This window comes from Anguilla anguilla, chromosome 2 (assembly GCF_013347855.1).
Source record: "Anguilla anguilla isolate fAngAng1 chromosome 2, fAngAng1.pri, whole genome shotgun sequence".
Classification (NCBI taxonomy): Eukaryota; Metazoa; Chordata; class Actinopteri; order Anguilliformes; family Anguillidae; genus Anguilla; species Anguilla anguilla.
In genome coordinates, this window is record NC_049202.1 from 42,180,871 (window position 1) to 42,202,412 (window position 21,542).

Sequence of the window (21,542 nt, forward strand, 5' to 3'; positions counted from 1 at the left end):
CCCATGAGCAAAAAATGGTGAATAAGGATAGGAAAAAGGGAAGATGAGAACTGACCTTAAACACATACTACTACTACTACTAACAATAATAATACTAATAATGAAGTATTATTGTTGCTATTATTATTATTTTTACAATTATTATTATTATAAAAAGACTATAATAGAAAATAGAAATATAATAGAAAGACAAAATAAAATAATTGTCTCATTATGATGATGATAATCATTATTAATGATTGTTGTTGTTGTCCTTATTTAATAACCATCATCATAATGATGAAATGATAAACAATTCCATAAGTCCACACTGAAAGTTTATGAATTCCTCTATGTCTTCTGTCTTGCTTATAGGGGCTACCACTGATAGACATCTTTGTATTGTGTGTATATTTGCATGGATGTGTTTTGTACACACATTCAAACACACACCCACACATATAACTTCATAAAATGAATATTCAAAAGATGGTAACAAGTGGTGGTAAAGAGTTAAACTATGCAACACACAGTAGTTCAATGCCATAAAAAAATAATTTGGTTAAGATACACAATCTAATAAAAAAACTATCCGACATCATTAGTGCTCATCACCATTCTGCCGCTGCGTATAATTTATGCAGATAATAATTATGAGAAAGAACAATATCATGTACAGGCCAGGAGTCACAATTTGAAGGATGGTACATTTAGAACTAATGACAAACCCCAATGGAAAATTTAAATTTAACCAAATATGTTCATCCTTTGCGAGTTTTTAGAACCTCTCTAGAAGTTCTGCAATTCAAAGTGAAAATGAAATGTATGCAATGCCTGTAATGTAATGTAAATGCCTGTAATACACTTTGTTCTTAAGTGACTCAGGTGTCACTCATGTAAACTGCATCTATACATTGCAACAGGATGTGCTGATATACATAACACATATATAGCTATTAAAGTAGACTCTCTGTTCCGAGGTTCACTCCAACTAAAACACTGTGTGTTATTGAGACTTGCCACTTCCTACAGGATTTCATAACAGTGATAGGTGGCACCAAGAAAATCCTCTACGTGTGCAGAGCAAAACAGGACAGTGGCGGCTGCTGAACTGAAATTCTAGGTGGCAGAAAAATTGATTATTGGTCTTGACCTGTTTTGAATCATTTTCCTTGATTATTAAGTATGCCAACAACCAGAATAATCCACTGGAAGATAAGCAGACACCTTCTTTCTTCACATCAAGTTAGGGAAATTAAATGATAAATGCAATTTAGAAAAATCTTGTTTTAATCACCAAGAACTCTTAACAAAAAAGATACACCACTCTGTTAACCAAGTTAGCTTTCTGTGCAACCTGCAATAAAGGCCATCTAACAAAACCTGTACTTCAAGATTGAGTTAATGACAAAATCTGCACATTGCAGATCTTTTAGAAAGTTCTTGGAGAACAAAGTGCATGTATCCACAATTTTACATAATTAAAAATGCAAACAATTTTGCAATGCAAATATAAATAATTTTATTACTCGCCTAATAGCCTCATTCAGGAGAACTGGCTTTATCTGACAGTATTTTATGAAATTATGACTGATCAACAAATTGAGACCAATAATCAGTTTAAGGGAAGTTGTCTGCCTCCTTGTTTTCAACTCAGCAGCTACCAATGACAGGACAGTGACTCTAGCTTCTGGGCCAGAGATCCGGATACAATCTTTGAGAACATGGGTTGAAATTATGAAATTATGATGTAGTACTGAGACACACCTTATATGGCAAGTGGCAAAAGTGTGTTTCCTGTCCAAAATCCCAGGATCATTAAAGCATTTGTGAACGACATTTCATTAGGTCTTTATACAGTCTTCTGGATATGAAAATCAGCACTACAGAGCATGCACGGTAACTGCATTGGTACAGGTAAGGAAAGGAAAGATGCACATCAAACGAGCTTAATCAATAGCTTGAGAAGTCATGTGACAGGATGTTTGCTTTACCTATCTGACTGGGCTTTTAGGCCTTTTAGGCATGATTGTCTGCAATAAGATGGCAACAAAGAAAGAGCCCAAAGAAACCCTAAGAAAGCTGGACCACTTGAATAGGTTATCTTTGTTTTGTGTGTTGGTAGGAACTAAGTAGGTTTTGTCTGGAAAACATCTTACATTAAGACAAGAGTTTTGCTAACTTTCAGTACACAATATAGTACACATAACTTCTGAAGTACACATTTTCATACAATGTAATTTAACATAAAGAACTGAAGTCACCCCTGTCACTGTCATCTCCTCACAGAAAATGTTAGCGTGTGCACAATAGATAAGGCCTGTGAAAATGAATTGAACCTCAAAAACAAATAGATACCAAATGCAATCAGTTTATTTGTGTGCTTGCTGTGTGTGTGTGTGTGTGGGGGGGGGGGGGGTATTCTTTGTTCATTTTTACCCCTATGCAAAATAAACTGTTTCAGATATATTTTACTGGCACATCTCTTATTTGGATAATGGACTGTAAAGATTCACAGGTATTTATTACTTTCAGGTGATCCGAGATCTCTGTGAGGAATAAATGCCTCTCAAACTCCAACAAATCCTTCAGCCATAGTCACACTATTTAAATACATACTCTTCATTTTATTTAATTTTGAAGAAAAAAACAATCTATGTTGTAAAGGTCAAAATTTAAATGGAACCCGTTTTAAATCCATACTGATTTGGATCATTTTATTTATCATTATGGCCAAAGACTTGGAGGTAAATTTAATCAGCCCTTGTAAGCACGCTATGCTTTGCTATCTTATGCTATGCTATGCCATCCTACGTGTGCAGCACGAGTCAAGAACAGCTCCTTCACAGCCGGGAATGTCTGTTCCACACCAGGTATAAACTCTATTTTTTTCACATACAGTTTGGTAATGAATGGAATACTTTTTAAATTCAAAGAGGAGTAGACAGTTGATAGATACTGTAAAACAGATACATTCTTGAACCGGAAACAACCAAACTGGGCTTCAAACAATCTATACTCATAAAGAGGACCTCTGACAAATAGAATGTAGGCTCTGGTATGCTAAAATACATTGCTCTGATCTTGCCATGACGTGTACAAATTCATACTCACATTCATACACTCACAAACATAATACACACATTTATTCTTTAATTGTATAAAGGGGTTCACTGTTCCCTGTTTTATCATACTTTCTTGATACACACATTGTTCCCAATTGTATTCCTTTGGTTAGACTGCAGCTACTTTCATTCTACAACTCACCTCTCTTGATCTTGTACCCTCCACCTCTTATCTCTTTTCAGTCCAGCTTCTTTTACCCTATAGCTCTCTTTAGGTCTCTCTGCATGCCCTCCCAATGTGTAACAGTCTCATTGTGTACCTAGTGTTCCCCTACTCCATCCCTGTTCTTTCCTCACTATATAACTACCCTCCTCTGCCCTTAATTCCCTTACCTCCCCCACATACTCTATGTTAGCTCCTTCTCTTCCTCTCCCCCATGAAGATACCTATTGGCCCCTGGAGGTTGCACATACTCCTCACTTTTGTCCCAATCTGTAGCCCACCCTCCTCCTCCTCCTCCTCCTCCTCCTCCTCCTCCATTGGGGTCTATACTGGGCTGACTCATCGCTCCATATTGCCCCACTCCTCCAGAGCGATATAATTCTTCTGTTTCATGAGCTAGTTCATCCTCATCCAGGATGCCACACTTTTCATCACTGGTGGTCTCTGGCTCTGCCCATGTCTGCTTTTCTCCTGAGGCAAAAATACCTGACAGACAGAAAATCACAGGTGCTATGATTAATTTGATTTTGACTTTCTATTCATATTTCAATTTTGCATTGAGTTTCATTTAGGTCGTGAATGTGGTTTCAAAGAGGAAGTATTGTGAAGGTGTTAAGAAGTGTACAGCATGAAATGGATGAGAGGGGAGAAATATAGGAAATACACACCATAGAAGATAACTCCTCCATAATGCACAATGGAGGCTATGAGAAAGACATACTGCCACTCCTCCCTTGTCTGTGGCCAGGAAAGAAACCAATGAAACAAAGGTAAGAGAAAGACAGAGATGAAATGAAAAATATGGAAAAATCAGCCAGAATGAAGAATAATTTACTTACCTGACAAGACAGAAAACACATGATTACTATATAACAGATAACTTATGGATAACGATAAAAATTTAGAAGATGATATTGCATAGGGGCATGATTAGAACATTTTTCTTTGTTTTTTCCTCCTGGGTAATTGGTCATATACTATATTTATAGGAGGATATCCTGTGTGCTTGCACACATTCTGTGCCTCTGTGTCAAATTAGATTTTGGCTGTACCATTTAAAGGTTAAATGTTTTCATTAATATAGTGTTTAAGAGATGTTGTTCAATGGTGCAGTTCCCTTTAACCCTGGGTTTGTGTGTACATGTGATATGTTGGCGTGGTGCTCAGTTGTTCCGTACCTTGTGTTTGGTCATAGCACCAACTATGAGAGGGCAAACCATGCCTGATAGAGTACCAACTCCATTGGAGATGCCCATGAGAATACTAGCATATCGAGGAGCGATGTCCAGGTGATTCACATTGAACCCTAGGAAAGGGGGACGGAAATGGAGTTGATGCCATATGGATGACCGTTGGCAGAATACACATTAATATTGTACAAAAACATGAGCAAGAGACTGATAAGGTACATACTGCTAAAATGCTAAAAGTCATTTATTTTTATTTATGTGGTTGTCTATTATCAAACCAAGAATAGTGGTTAAGTTACAGTGCATCTTATATTTACATCACCATGTATCAATTTGAAATAAATCTGCCCAAATTACCCACAGGTCTGAAGTAGACTAATTCAATGAATGCCTAGCATGAAAGATCAACAAACAGGGGCCACTCCAAAAACCTGACTTTAGCACAGTACTTACTCTATGGTCTCATCAGCAAAGCGGGAAGATACCCATAATATAAATATTCAATGTCACACATATAGTGCCATTAATTTGTTTTATTTTCTATTCATTGGACTCATTTTGTTTGGCTTTGCCTGAGCGACAAATGTACATATGTAACTGACATTTAGCCAAACTAGTAATTCAGCTAATGGGAGGATTAGTTGGTTTGTTCAAGATTTTTTATTTCAATATGATGCACAATTAGTGTATTTTCCCATTTATGAAAGCTAAGTGTTTCTCCTAACTGGTAAAGGAAATGCACATTTATTTTTAAACAGAAAAAGAAACAGCAGAAGCAGTCGCATGGTGAAGAAAGCAGATATCAGAAGGCTACATCACACTGTCTAACCTGAGATAGCAAATCCACTGAAGCCAACAGCCAGGACCAAGAAGGTTATAGCTACACCCTTTGTGTGAGAAAAACCAACAACCAACAATAGAGTGGCTTCCATTCCAAATCCTGAAGAAGAGAAGAATAGGGTGAAAAAGTAAACAAGAGAAAAATTATCAGCTAAATTACTAAAATACTACTAGAGTAGTAGTATTTTATAGAGTAGGAGGTTAATGGAAGCAGGAATATAGCATCTAATATTGATGTCCAAGCAAAGGGTGCAGAATGCCCTGACATCATAATTAGTACAAAGCTACCAAGTGAAGAACAGAAATATCTACTCCTTCAGTGATTTCATTTGTTTATCATTAAAACAGTACTGCCCTCTTTCTTCCCACAGTCTTTCAGATTCCCTTCTTTTATCCTATCCAATACCTCTTTAGTCAGCTTCACTGAGTTGATTCTGTGTGTAATCATTGATGATATACAGTAGATTGGTATTTCTCCTATAGAGTCACTTTCCTTTCTTATTCTCTCATTTACACTCTTACAACAGCTCTGTTTGTCACCAATTGATCCACATCCTGGTCTCCTCCCTGCTTCTCCCTTCCCTCCACAATTCATGAGTTTCCTGACATTGGTGGTGGTCATGATTTGATGTGACCGCAGGTAGTCGGCCAGTTGGCCCCCAATGGGCACAATGATAGTCATCACCAGATGGGGTAGGGCAGACAACAGCCCTACCTTTGAGAGAGAAAGAGCGAGAGAGAGAGAGAGAGCAGTTATGGGGTGGGAATTAAAGAGACCTAAGATTTCACATGATACAGAATTCTTCAATTGCTTTTTTCACTTTTTTCCTAAAATTCTCTACCACTGTTATTAGTAAGCATATCATATACTGAGCACCACTTAAAAATTTTCATGGAAAATCGTAGTAGTATCCCCAGCCATATATGGGATACATCTTTGTGTCAAACTCCAAGAAATCATTGAGGAGAGATTTGCTCAAAAACTGTGGGACCTGGTTACCAGAAGGCATTTGGGGCTCTATTTTCCAGGTGGTGCATGGCGTGTTTTCAGCTGTCGCACTGGCGAAATGGTTTTTCGTCATGGATTTTGACATACCTGAGCCATTAGTTAATTCTGAGACTCGCCATGTGCCAAAGTGGGAGGGGAGTAATTGGTGGGGCTGTGTCATCAATAAGGCACTTTTTATGCACCTCATCAAAATTGTCAGGTCAGTCAAGTCTGCCATTTGTACCTTTTGCTGCCTGCCTCAGACCACATCTATGGCTTAAAGCGCAGGCCATTAGGGGCGATATAGCTCAGGAGGTAAGAGCGGTTGTCTGGTAGTTGGAGGGTTGCTGGTTCGATCCCCAGCCCTGGGCTTGTCGAAGTGTCCCTGAGCAAGACACCCAACCCCCAATTGCTCCCAATGAGCTGATTGGTACCTTGTATTGCAGCCTTTCACCATTGGTGTGTGCGTGTGAGTGTGAGTGTGTGAATGATGAGAGGCATCAACTGTAAATCGCTTTGGATAAAAGCGCTTTGGATAAAAGCACTATATGCATGCAGTCCATTTACCGTTGTACTACGGATCGCTAATTTCAGGAATTTCTCATGTAATGCACACATTACATGACACAGCCTTTTCAAAAGCCACTCAACAATTTTCATGGATCATATGCTGTCTAATTTGACTTTGATATAAATCCCAGAAACAGGAAAAATGCACACTTTGCTTGTTTTGTTCATTGTTTGTTTGTTCTTTTTTATAAATTTGATTCTGTATTTATTTCTATAAACACAAGTCATCCAAACCTTCTCAGTTCAGTTAAGCCACACCATTGTCATGAATTAACGATGAACTTATAATTATAATTGTAATTGTGCGTTATAATTTTTCTTTCTTTCATTTGAGCAACACCGAGTAATTTTACTGCTGTGGACGTGATCACTGGCATTGTATGATCTTCCCTGGTTTTATTTTGTTTAATAAAATTTCAAGATATTGTTGCCAGAATTTCTTATTTATGGAATAGCATGTTTAATGGGACATTAACTAAGGTTTAATGTTTAAGGAAATTAAAACTGGCCCATAATAAACATTTAGGTAATGTTTTCATTCTTACGGAAGAAATTTGAACAATCAAGCTAAACTACGAAGATACTGGATTATACTTTCAAAAACCATCTGTAATTTTTTGCAGTAATTCATTCAATCAGATGCTGCCAGCTGACTCCATCTGCTTCGTTTGAAGTATATAGCAGTATAGTGACTAACAGTGACTAAGAAGGGTAGGACCTTTTGCTAATGGTCAGTTGGTGATTCAGCTAGCCGCAGGACAGCTAAGAAAAAACTTCCCGAAATTGAAAGTGAAGAGAAAACTGGGGAGCACAAACAAACAGCTTATTATACGATGAAAAGCAGTAAGTTATCAATGTTTGGAATTAAAATCTCATTTTCACCATGATCTTTCTATTGTTATTTTAATGATCTGATTTTCACCCAGATATTTGCATTAGACTGTTTTTTAACAGATTTTCACCAATTTTGTAATATTCGAAATAAACACTGATAAATTGGTATGGAATAAGATTTTTGCGAAAAATAAAAACCAAAAACCCAGACTTGTTCCCATGTGCACCATGCATTTTGTGCTGTGTCCTCCTGGCCTCTGGTCCCAAAAATACCAACATTTACTAGCCACGCCCAGTGCACATACACGCCGCACCATGCAACATTGATCCTAGAAAATAAAGTCCTTCATCAATAGATGTCATGCTATTTAGTCTCCCAGCCACAGACTAATACTAATGAAGACCAGCATTAGACAATGTTGATCTCTTCTCTATATTACCTTGCTGATCTCAAAGCCAAACACTGCCTCAAAGTACGCCGGTTGACTAATTAGTAGCAGTTGACTAATGTAGCGGTTAATATGAATTAATGAAATACAAATACATTAATTCAGCATGAAATTTAGTTAGTAGTTAATAAATACATTAACTAATATAGCCTATTAGTTACATGATTATTTATACATTAGCAAAACATAGGATAAACCTAAAATGGTAAATGGACTGCATTTATATAGCGTTTTTATCCAAAGCGCTTTACAATTGATGCCTCTCATTCACCCATTCACACACACCAACGGTGAAAGGCTGCCATGCAAGGTACCAATCAGCTCATTGGGAGCAATTAGGGGTTAGGCGTCTTGTTCAGGGACACGTCGACACACCCAGGGTGGGGGATCGAACCAGCAACCCTCCGACTGCCAGACAATCGCTCTTACCTCCTGAGCTATGTCGCCCCGCATACTTCATATATAGTAGCATGTTCTAAATCCTCTCATTTTAGTTAAGTTTATTTGTAAGTATATTTGTTGTACAGTATACAGAATATTTTTCATACATTAATATTGCTTTGTGTGCATTTTTTCTGAGAATCCTCAATCTATATCAAAGCACAATTCAGACTACATTGGAACAATGCTAATGGAGATACAATGATTTATGACAGAAGTGACTTTGGCCTATTATTTTGGCCTTTTGGGGAAATGTACATTAATATGGTTTTACATTTTCTGAATTTTCTTACTGTTATTCTTAGGAGATGCACAGTCATATGAGAACAAAATAGTTGCAAAGTGATTGAGGGTGAAGAGGTCATAGAAGATGCTGAAGGACCAGGCATCTAAAGGCTGTTAATTTATTGTATTACTGGTGGCTTGTGGGGTGACTACGAATGTACTGTTGTGTCTAGGAATCGACAGAATTCAAAGTCCAATCTCTAATTTGTAGAAAACAACTTCACGAGATAAAGGTCACCACAGCAGCAAGCTCTTCAGAAAAGTCAGACTTTATTCGCACAGGTGCACAAAGCCAGATCAACTCTGCAGAATTGAACCTCGATTGTCAGTTTTACATCCATTTTATACACTGTGCTCAACATAACTCCTCCTAAAACATTCCTTAAAACATCACCTGACCTTCTTGGCGCCACAATGATTTCCTGTTCTTAGGTGATAACATCATTGTGGAATTTTTACCCCAAACAGAAAATTACAGAACTTTTTATTTCTGTTGTATCTCTGTTCTGTAATTTTCCATTAAGAATACAAGTCATAGATTGCTGTAATTTTCCATTCTATTCAGGTAACATAGGGGTCGCTGTAAAATATTAGTCTTCTAGCACATATTTATTAGCAGTTGATCAGTTTGAAAATATGAGTGTATGGCTAAAATTTGATTAATGTTCTCTGCTGAGTGAGTAAGTGTGGTTTTTAGGCCTTCTGCATTCTCTTGCTTCTTCTCTACAGTTGATACTGTGGTTTCTTGCGTTTCCATAAGCTCAGCTGCAACCAGTGATACAGGTTTATTGGATTACATATTGATTACATGAGTAAATAGTCATACAGGTGATGTATTTTTAGCATGGAGCATCGAGAGTTTGGAGGAACAAGTTTGATCAACATTGATGGGAATACCCTAACTTTATGTAATGTAATGTACCCTAATGTAATGTAATGTAATGTAATGTAACTTTGACATGTGATGTCATCACAATCATGGGGAATCCCAAAATTTTCCTACAGTACCTTTGCTGTGCAATAAATGAACAGGTCAGTAGTAAACCATTACATTACAGGCATTTAGCAGACGCTCTTATCCAGAGCAACGTACACATAGCATTCATTTAGCATTTACATTGCATCCATTTATACAGCTGGATATATTACTGAAGCAATGCAGGTTAAGTGCCTTGCTCAAGGGTACAACAGCAATGTTCTGGGGATATCCGGGAATTGAACCTGTGATCTTTAGGTTACAGACCAGTTCCTTACCCATTAGACTACACTGCTGTAAGTAGTAGATGAAAATATTTATGATGTATATTTATTTCATATCCTCCCCTGGCTGTTTTGTTTCTGTTCTTGAGTTAAATGGTAAATAGACTGCATTTATATAGCGCTTTTATCCAAAGCTCTTTACAATTGATGCCTCTCATTCACCAGAGCAGTTAGGGGTTAGGTGTCTTGCTCAAGGACACTTCGACATGCCCAGGGGGGGGGTTGAACCGGCAACCCTCCGACTGCCAGACAATTGGTCTTATCTCCTGAGCTATGTCGCCCTGGAAAATATGAGTTCCTTCCTCTCTCTGTTGTTGCACTCCAGCTTCTGTTCCTCCCCCTATCATTTCCTGTCCAGGCTTTAATATCAATAGCACGCAAAGCTGTGTGCATTTTCTTTCATTCTTAAACACCTCCCTCGCCTCTTAACTGCAACACAATGGTTTGGATGGTAATCATTCCTTTGTATCTATGTGCAGGTAAGGTTTCTAATAACTAAGTCATGTTTTATAGTTATTACCGTTACTGAATTTTTAACTTTATTTATTATTACTACTTATTGTATGTAGCTGTGCTTAATATTTTCAGAACATCTGAAAGCCTAACATGCTAAACAAATTACCATCAACTTACCAAAGTGAAGTTGATGGTAATTCGTCTGTATGTGCGTATATACCTCCTGAGCTATGTCGCCCCAGTTAATTAGTTAACAATTAACAAATACTGTACATTAACTGCTTTTTAATCCCAAAATGAATTGGCATGAACTAATGAAGTTCTTAACATGAATTAATGATGTAAATATACATTAACAGAGCTGTAGATATTACCGTTTCAGTAGTTAGTAGTTAACAACTACATTAGTTAATGCCATTTCATGTGACCTTATTGTAAAGTGCCCTGGTGCCATTAAGGTTGACAAAAAATTACCCTTATACAAAGAATTGAAAAATTGAGCATTGATAAGAATTAATACACTTTTCAGCCATTTTCTAATTTCATTGAATATTATTTCATTTACATCCTGCCTCCAACTCTCTCTTTAGCACTCCACCAATTATTTAGGAAGTACATTATGCTTCAGACTGCTAACTAGCAAAGTTTGCACAGTGTGAAAGTGTAAAAGCATTCTCATTGCAACAAATTTTCAATGTGTGGAAAAAGTAATGCAATCTTTTTTTTTTTTTTTTTTTTTTTTTTTTTTTACAGCATTCTTTGCCTTGGCGAGGAGTCAACAGAACCCAACTGGTATTTTCTATTTTCTCCATCAGTGCTGTGGTGTTACATTTTGCCACGTAGTCTACTGAGCATATTAACTTTAGTGATCATTCTTTTCCAGTACTGAAAGGGCTGTTTAGAGCTCTATTTTCTGGCTGTTGCTCTGCCAAAGTGGTATCTCCGTCATGGATTTTGACATGCCTGAGTGCGTTTGTTAATTTGGTGACTTGCCATGCATGGAAGAGGGAGGAGGTGCAGGCCAAGAAGTGCACTGCAATTTTGGTGCAGCACATTTCAATTTTGGTGTCAGCATAATCTGCGATTTGCACCCGCACCTGCTAAGACTCGTTCTCTGGCACAAGTCACAGCGCAGCATATGGCGAGTTGCTAATTTTGGGGCTTTCCTAAGCAATACACACATGATCATAACCTATTCATTTGCTAATCAACCAGTTTTGTGGATCATATGCTGTCCAATTTGACTTTGATCTAAATCCCCCAAACATGTTAATTCCTGCATTATTTTCTGCATGTATATGTTCTTATATTAAACTGGGCCCTGGGGGTACTGTATTCCATTCTTTTTCTTACATCCATCAGTAATTAGAATAGTGGCAATAAATTCAACTTGAACAATTTTTTTCATTTTAATTATGTGCCTCGTTAAAATGACAGCAACATGCAAGCTACATGCAACTTGCATCTCCCACGCAAGAAAGTCAGATTCCTCTTCGAAGAAGCTTCTTCTCATCAGTACATCCTAGTTTTCCATTGCATTGGTAGACTTCTGAAATTGGCAGTACACCGAGGTGTTTTATGGGTATTTTATGGGAAAAGAGGTCATTTAAATGTGTATGATTGAATCCACCTGCAACAGACCCACTGATAATACATTCAGCCAAATCCAGCCCATGTACCCTCTGCGCTCTGTTCTGTGAACCATGTGCTCCTTGTCTCGAGTCCCAAAAACACAAAAATTCAGTGGCCACGCCCAGTAAGCCCATGGGCGGTGCCATTGACTGCGCCCGTGTGTGATATACAGTGAGCTTCATAATGTTTGGGACAAAGATATTGTATATCTTACTGTATATCTGGTTGATTCAATCATCTGTCCGATGGTCTGGTTTTCAAACAAACAGAAGTGCTTTTTTTGGCCATTCATGGAAACAGACTCACCAAGTCCTAGATAAAGTCATAGCATGAAAAATCTCCAAGTGATGTTCATTGTTTCCTCAATTTTTTAAATCTCTATGAATGATTATGATGGATTTAAATGTCATTTTGATTTGGGCTTGGAAAAGGCTTTGAGTTAGAATATTAACAGACCTTTCTGTACCTGTTTTTAGAGAATAAAAAATGTACAATCCTTCCAAAAACCTGGCTCTCATATTCTGTGTTACTGTTCCCTGTCTTTGAGAGTATTTTGACGATGTAATTTTCTCTTTCAGTGACCATGTATCCTGAGTTCAAACAGGTGTTTTCTGGGGATACATTAGTGCTGACCTGCTCAGGGTCAGGCCAGCTGAAATGGCTCTTCAATAACAACCCCAATAAAGACCAAACGCGTGAAACCTGGACCATTAATGTCATCTCCAAAAATGATTCTGGCTCATATCAGTGTGAGAGGAATGGCGAAAAAAGTGCTCCTAAAGATGTCACAGTTTTGGGTAAATATAGTGACCAATGAAATTTTACTTATTCCACTGTGGCTCAAATAGAAACTAGACAAATGTCATGTCTAGCTTTTGTTGTAGCTACTATGAGATTTTCTGCGACACAGCCCTCTAGTTGTGTGACTGCACTGTACTTGGCATTAAAACTAACATCCGTATCACAGACTAAATGTGTTGCTTGGGGACGACTTTTCCCTTCTTATCTACAATTCACTTGGTAAATCATTCACAAGAATTTTCAAGTCCAATTTGTTATTTTCTCGATTAATTTCTCTCTCTCTCCTTCTGTCTGTCTCTGTCTCTATCTATCTCAATTTCTCTTTTTCTCCTTTCTGCCTGTCCCAGATTATCTACCTGTTGCCTCTCTCTCCATAAAGTCTGGTAGGGCAGTGATTAATAGGGGGGACTTTGTGGTTTTGGAGCTCCACGTCGACACAGGGCTGCTGGACTGGTGCTGTCGAGTATACAAGGGGGGGAAGGTGAAGAAGATTATGATTAATAAAACTCTGATGACTTCTGATAAAAAGGATGTGCAGTTTCATCCAAAAACCCTGGAGGACCATGAATCCCCAGCCATCTTCTGGTGTCAACATAAGACAGAAATGAAAAGGAGCAACCCTATTACTATCAAGACCACAGGTATTTACAGTGCAGCAGAATAAACCTATACTCTATTATTGTATATTTGTCACACTGAATGGTTTCAGATCTATAGACAAAATGTAATATTAGTCAAAGGGAAAGGGAGTAAACACAAACCATATTTTTATAAAAGTCTTTTTTTCATTTATTTAACAAAATAAGTTATCAAACACCCAATAATAGAGGAAATCAGGAAGGGGGAAAATACTTTTTAATGGCCCTATATCTTGAGTGTTTGTACGCACAAAGATTTACAGTTCTCTACTTTTCCTCTCTCTGCCCTCTCTTTCTCTCTCTCCCCTCTGTTCCCCCTTGCTCCCTCCCTCAGGTCAGATAGTAGTGTTGGAGACCCCTCCTGAGCCTGCAATTCTGGGGAAACAGCTGACTATATGGTGCCGTGTATGGGGAGAACCCGACATAAGTAGGGTTGTTTTCCTTAAAAATGGCGAGGAAAAACAAAATAAAAACAACTCTTCTCTCACCATCGACAATGTAACAATTGAGGATCAGGGAAATTATTCATGCACAGTAACCTATAAATTCAAGAAAGTTACCAGCAACATCCCAAATACTGTCACCTCTGACCCTCAGGAACTCCTTGTCAAAGGTATACAGCTCTGTATGTGTCTCACAGTCACATCCGTTTGTGTTCCTTTGCTTGAATGCTTGCCTCTGTATAAACGGATAAATGTATGTGAGAAAGGGTGCTTATGTGTTTATGTGCTGGTATCTTTCTCGCTGTAGCACAACCTCCGGAGGCAGTCTACACAAAAAGTGGAACCAATTTGAAGTGTTCCTGTCCAAAATGCTCTAAGCCAGACAACTACCGGTGGTACATACAGAAGCAAGGGCAAATGGAAACTGTAGACCAGGAAGTCATGAATTTCTCTCCCAGTGAAGGGGGGTCTTACTGGTGTAAAGCAGTATGGGATGATAGAGTCTCAGCACCAAGTGCGCGATTTAGTGAGTACTCATTTTCTTTTCAACATAAACATCCTTCGTCCATGCCAAACCCATCGCTAGTATGTGCAGCCAAATGCACAAATTGGTCTCATCTGACCATCACACACAGTCCCTATCAAGTCCAGTGCTGTTTAGCAAATTCCACATTATTATTTTTTTTGATTTCTCTCAATAGAGATTCTTTTTTTTGTCTGGAAACCCCTCAATTGGCTTGAGGTGGAGTCTGATGGTGGATTTTTAAATATTTGGACAATTCCAAGGGTCCTGACTGACAGGAGCCCTCAAAAAATATTAGAACATAGGATTTGTGGTGGGGCCCAAAATCTCTGGTGGTGCCCCTGGTGCTGCCTCATTTTTATATCCCACTGAAACAGAAAGCCATTGGAGGCAGTACAGTTTCTCATGTTACAGATTTAGTTTTGGTAGATCTTATTTAAAATAATTATTTGAGGTATGAATAATTGTGACACATCTATTTGGAAACAATAGTATTCCATGTTCAATGGCATCGTTTTTTCTGAGCAATTGTATTTGTATAAAAGAATGTATTTTTTTATAAAAGTATAATGTTGTCTCTGAAGTCTAATTCTCTCGTTCTCTCTCTCTCTCTCTTTCTCTCTCTTGTTCTCTTGTTCTCTACCTCAGAGGTAGATCAAGGGTTTCTTCCACTCATCTGGCATTACTTAATCAATGAACTGTAACAATAAAGAATAAATGTAGGAGGAGGCTAATGCATTTTTTAATCAGCAGAGCCTACTGGTATGTCTGTGTGATCCACACATGTATGTGTGTTCCCTCTCTCCACTGAAGGGTAATTCTTTCCTTTTTGCAGGTGCTGCCTTCCAGGAGGACGGAGGGTATGAGGAAGTCGGACAGAGGAAAGCAACAGACAACATCATGATGCAAGAGAAAAAGAAAGAGGGTGAATATGAGGCCCTGAAACAATCTGAGAAAGAGGGGGAGTACCAGACTTTAGGGGCCGAGGGGGGGAAAGGAGCAGAGGGTGGTTATGAGGCTCTGAAGAGAGCCAAAATGGACGAGAAAGAGGGGGAGTACCAGACTTTAGGGGCCGAGGGGGGGAAAGGTGGAGAAGAGATCTTAAAGAAAAATAATGATTAAGACATAAGAAGCTGGATACGGAGATGTAGACGAAGGAGGAAGAATAAACAGACAAGTGAGGAGAAAAGGAAGTAAACCTAAATATGTATAACAGTATAACATTTATTTTTAGTCCCTTTCTATGACCAAAAATGTTTATGCTAATAGTTTAACCATAGAGTATAGAGAAAAATTGTGGTGTTTTGATTTTATTATTTGCTGTGTGTGTAGTATATTAAGTTTGACACATTACATAAGTTTGACATACGATGCATGTGTTGTGTATGCAAATTCAGTGTTTTATTTCTTGCTTAGAAATGTAAATGATGCCATTCTTACTTTTGACAAATTAAAATACCAACTTGCCATCGCATGTTGTGTGTTTGGTGTAATTCTACATGTCACCACTAGATGAAACTGTTGACAAGGATTTCACATGAACAGGTATTTTTTCCAAAGAACTGCGAGCACTGTGCATGCGTGTTGATGCCCTCTACCCGCATTCCACTAGATTATCTGAAAATTGAGAAAATAAATAAATTAATAAACAATACACCTTTTGATGGCAAAGTATCTAAAATATTCTCAGGTGGGATGATTTTATGTGAAAGATTTTATACAAATAGTAATGTGACATATGTTCTTACATCGCTTATAGTTGAGCCATTTCAAGAGACAGGGAGTGCTTCACAGTAAAATCTTCAGTGTTAATTCAATTCTAACAGAGTACATAGGAGTCCAATACTGACCAAATGTACCCTGTAAGAGTTGATATAACACTGAACATTTTACTGTGTGTAAATGAATCAAACTGTAGTCTGGCATTGCAGTTTAAACAAGGAACCAACGTCGTTAACTTGCACTAATTATAAATAAGTAACCCGCACCACCGTAATAAAACAAATGACAAGGTGAAAGGTGTATACAAAAAACTCAGTGACTGGTCCAATAGGCAGGTCAATGTTTATAGGACAGGAAGCATCTTATAGTCCTCTCTCTCTCTTTTATTAATATTTTCTGGAAAAAAAGTTAAAAAAAAAAAACATTCTATTCTATCTCTATCAAGTTTAATTTGCTCTCTCTCTCCCTCTCTCTCTCTCTCTCTCTCTCTCTCTCTCCCCCCCCCTCTCTCTCTCTATCTCTCTCTCTCCCTCTCTCTCTCTCTCCCTCTCTCTCTCTCTCTCTCTCTCTCTCTCTCTCTCTCTCTCTCTCTCTCTATCTCTTTATACCTGGCAGATGGATGCTGGATTAGCTTAGTGATTTTAGACTAAGATTACTTTGCAGCAGCCACAGTGCACAGGAATGATAAAGAAAACGGACAGCAATGTTGGTACCGTGAGATAAAGGGTTAAGTCACATTTAACAGGCAGACACTACCTTAAACTGCAGCTTTATTAAAGCTATGGAGTTCCGTAAGTGTACTTTAAAATCAGGGATGGCTTGCCCGTGACCAATTTAGGCCTCCTCAGTATTGAGAGAAAGAAGAAAACAATCTCATCTTCCAAGCAATATAAATGACATGGCCAGTGTACAGTGGATTTTCCCAAACATTGGAAAACAAGAGAAATGGGGGGTAGACCACTGGAAAGAACTGATTATCTAGTTCACCCCTCAAAGCAGGACTCCTGCAGTGCACCTGCAAGGCACTCAGGGAGCCCGACCATGATCTCGTTTTGCTTATCTTTGTTCTGTTTTTGCTTCATTCATCTTTGTGAGCTCAATGGGTCTCATTCGTGAAACGTGTACAATCACATTTGATCTTAAACTGTGTGTAGAACATTTCCAGGAACATTTTGGCATTTTAAAATTTTGAAACAATCAGCATTCATCATCTCATGCACATGGGATATGCACAAAAACAAAGGATTGTACATGTGTCATGAATCCAATATTGGCTTTTTGTAGGAACATTTTTAAGAACAAAAGTAAGAATAATTTAAGAAAATGTTTGCGAACGAGGCCCATATGTTTAGATAAGCATTGCACTGTTGTGTGTTCATGTTTTGAATTTTAAAAGATATGTCATGAAGTAATTGAAAATGGTCGTTAAAAAAAATATATTCATCCTCAGAAGCTCACAGCAGTCCCCAAGGTGAACCAGCCAATCTGAAATTAGGATTGAGTACACAAGGCACTCTGGAAAACAAATAATGAGGTTTTAACCTCTGATATTTTTCAGACAACTGCTCCCGGTGCCCTCAAGTAAAGTATTACTTCTGGCTATAACTCACACAGTAAAATTTTACTTTTATAACTATTTATAAAAAAATATCTCAGAAGACAAAGCAACACAGCCAACCTCAGCTCTGAAGGCATAGATCTCTTTGTTTCCTCCTTTACTCTTGCTCTTTTTATTGTCACTCTCAGGGAATATCACTTGCTCAATGATCAATAGACAAAATGAGAAAATGAAGGAAACATGATATTAACTATCTGGAGAGAGGGAGCTAGACATCCATTAGTGTCAGCTAGAGAGAGGGGAAGTGGGAGAGCAAATAATCATAATCATAATAAATGAAGAAACATTTATATATACATTTGTTTTATTTTGCATAAGATTTATCACATACATATTTGTACTATTTCAAAATTTTGCAGATATATAATACATATACATCTTTTGTTTTTTCTGCAAGTAAGGAAGATATGAAAACATTGGAATTAAATGCTGAAAACACGAATTAATCCCGGGGGGGGGGGGGGGGGGGGTGGGGGTGGGATGGGAGAAACAACAGCTATAACCAAAATAAAAACCTAGAATTCATTATTTGTCATTCTATCATTGAGTATAGAAACAATTATGCAAAGGTTATGTATGCTGATAATCTTGATAATGATAGCTATTATTTTATTGAGCTTTCTGGTAGTTGTCATGTTTCATCAATAATTTTGTCCTAGCCACCTCCCTCCACACTCAATGAATTGCTTTCTTCAGGAATTTACTCCAAATTGTCCTTTCACTGCTTCTTTTTAAAAAATCTGGTCTAGTTCATAATATAGAGAACCACATTTTACTTTACTGCCTTATCATCAGTAGTCTAATGTACATGTTTTACAATTTTTGAGATTTGAAGGGTTGATAAATGTAAAATTAAAAAGACTTAATAATAATGAAATTATAATTCAAGGAAGTTTACAGAGTGCAGGGGAGTTCAAGTAAAGGGTTGGATAGAAATGCCCCTCACAGGTGACAACATGAGAAATGAATGCCAAGGTCTTGCCTTGACTTGTTGCTTTGTCCCTGCGTCGGCACTGACAAACTGCCATGCATTCTGGGAATGTAAAATTTCAGAAGACACCTAAGCAGTTTACTGACACAGCAGTATGACTGATAAACACACTGTGTGTGAGGGCCAAACACAGAAATAAAGCTTCTCAGTAGGGTTCACAATGTCCTTTGAGAATAGTTAAGTGCAGCACTGTTATTTTATTGCTTGAGAATTGCTGCAGATGTAAGTAAAACTATGTCAAGTCTACAGTATATGAAGTCATTGTACTGCATTGTGTTATCCCAATTCCATACCATTGCTGTAAGTCACTGCTATGCTATACACATTATACAGAAATAATATTAATAGGACAGGAACCAGCCCCTTCTTTCAAACTCTACACATGGCAAAATAGAAGTACTTTCCAGTGCCCGATGCCAGGTGTACAGGTGTATGGTTAAATACAAAATCAATGTGCAGTACTCATAGCCATAAAATGTTTAAGTCAGTGGTTCTATCTAACCTTTGGCAAAAGGAATGAACCCCACCTGTTGCAGATATACAGCACTTTGTTTGGCCAGTTGTAATCCATGAAATAAGCAACATGTTTTGTCTGACCTGTAGACACCAGTGGCATCCCATGAGCAAAAAATGGTGAATAAGGATAGGAAAAAGGGAAGATGAGAACTGACCTTAAACACATACTACTACTACTACTAACAATAATAATACTAATAATGAAGTATTATTGTTGCTATTATTATTATTTTTACAATTATTATTATTATAAAAAGACTATAATAGAAAATAGAAATATAATAGAAAGACAAAATAAAATAATTGTCTCATTATGATGATGATAATCATTATTAATGATTGTTGTTGTTGTCCTTATTTAATAACCATCATCATAATGATGAAATGATAAACAATTCCATAAGTCCACACTGAAAGTTTATGAATTCCTCTATGTCTTCTGTCTTGCTTATAGGGGCTACCACTGATAGACATCTTTGTATTGTGTGTATATTTGCACGGATGTGTTTTGTACACACATTCAAACACACACCCACACATAAAATGAATATTCAAAAGATGGTAACAAGTGGTGGTAAAGAGTTAAACTATGCAACACACAGTAGTTCAATGCCATAAAAAAAATAATTTGGTTAAGATACACAATCTAATAAAAAAAACTATCCGACATCATTAGTGCTCATCACCATTCTGCCCCTGCGTATAATTTATGCAGATAATAATTATGAGAAAGAACAATATCATGTACAGGCCAGGAGTCACAATTTGAAGGATGGTACATTTAGAACTAATGACAAACCCCAATGGAAAATTTAAATTTAACCGAATATGTTCATCCTTTGCGAGTTTTTAGAACCTCTCTAGAAGTTCTGCAATTCAAAGTGAAAATGAAATGTATGCAATGCCTGTAATGTAATGTAAATGCCTGTAATACACTTATTCTTAAGTGACTCAGGTGTCACTCATGTAAACTGCATCTATACATTGCAACAGGATGTGCTGATATACATAACACATATATAGCCATTAGAGTAGACTCTATGTTCCGAAGTTCACTCCAACTAGAACACTGTGTCTTATTGAGACTTGCCACTTCCTACAGGATTGCATAACAGTGATAGGTGACACCAAGAAAATCCTGTACGTATGCAGAGCAAAACAGGACACAGTGGCGGCTGCTGAACTGAAATTCTAGGTGGCAGAAAAATTGATTATTGGTCTTGACCTGTTTTGAATCATTTTCCTTGATTATTAAGTATGCCAACAACCAGAATAATCCACTGGAAGATAAGCAGACACCTTCTTTCTTCACATCAAGTTAGGGAAATTAAATGATAAATGCAATTTAGAAAAATCTGTTTTAATCACCAAGAACTCTTAACAAAAAAGATACACCACTCTGTTAACCAAGTTAGCTTTCAGTGCAACCTGCAATAAAGGCCATCTAACAAAACCTGTACTTCAAGATTGAGTTAATGACAAAATCTGCACATTGCAGATCTTTTGCATTAATAATTTCAGAAAGTTCTTGGAGAACAAAGTGCATGTATCCACAATTTTACATAATTAAAAATGTTAACAATTTTGCAATGCAAATATAAATTATTTTATTACTCGCCTAATAGCCTAATTCAGGAGAACTGGCTTTATCTGACAGTATTTTATGAAATTATGACTGATCAAGAAATTGAGACCAATAATCAGTTTAAGGGAAGTTGTCTGCCTCCTTGTTTTCAACTCAGCAGCCACCAATGACAGGACAGTGACTCTAGCTTCTGGGCCAGAGATCCGGATACAATCTTTGAGAACATGGGTTGAAATTATGAAATTATGATGTAGTACTGAGACACACCTTATATGGCAAGTGTGTTTTCTGATTGCCCAAAATCCCAGGATCATTTGTGAATGACATTTCATTAGGTCTTTATACAGTCTTCTGGATATGAAAATCAGCACTACAGAGCATGCACGGTAACTGCATTGGTACAGGTAAGGAAAGGAAAGATGCACATCAAAGAGCTTAATCAATAACTCATGTGACAGGATGTTTGCTTTACCTATCTGACTGGGCTTTTAGG

General features: G+C 37.5%; 2 protein-coding genes across 2 annotated transcripts; one reads left to right on the forward strand and one right to left on the reverse strand.

Annotated features, from left to right (window-relative positions):
* Window positions 1-3,451: 3,451 nt before the first annotated feature.
* On the reverse strand, window positions 3,452-8,598 carry LOC118220363 (vesicular glutamate transporter 1-like). The gene is made up of 7 exons (XM_035404231.1): window positions 8,594-8,598; window positions 8,130-8,193; window positions 5,882-6,012; window positions 5,287-5,399; window positions 4,446-4,573; window positions 3,936-4,005; window positions 3,452-3,753 (listed from the first exon to the last, which is right to left on the reverse strand). The coding sequence occupies exons 1-7, from the start codon at window positions 8,596-8,598 to the stop codon at window positions 3,452-3,454; spliced, it is 813 nt and encodes a 270-aa protein (XP_035260122.1).
* A 1,852-nt stretch (window positions 8,599-10,450) lies between these two features.
* Window positions 10,451-16,091, forward strand: LOC118221061. The gene is made up of 7 exons (XM_035405698.1): window positions 10,451-10,603; window positions 11,334-11,372; window positions 12,791-13,009; window positions 13,361-13,654; window positions 13,986-14,264; window positions 14,402-14,620; window positions 15,453-16,091. Exons 1-7 carry the CDS (start codon window positions 10,564-10,566, stop codon window positions 15,737-15,739), a joined length of 1,377 nt encoding a protein of 458 aa, XP_035261589.1. The 5' UTR covers window positions 10,451-10,563; the 3' UTR covers window positions 15,740-16,091.
* The last annotated feature ends 5,451 nt before the right edge of the window (window positions 16,092-21,542 follow it).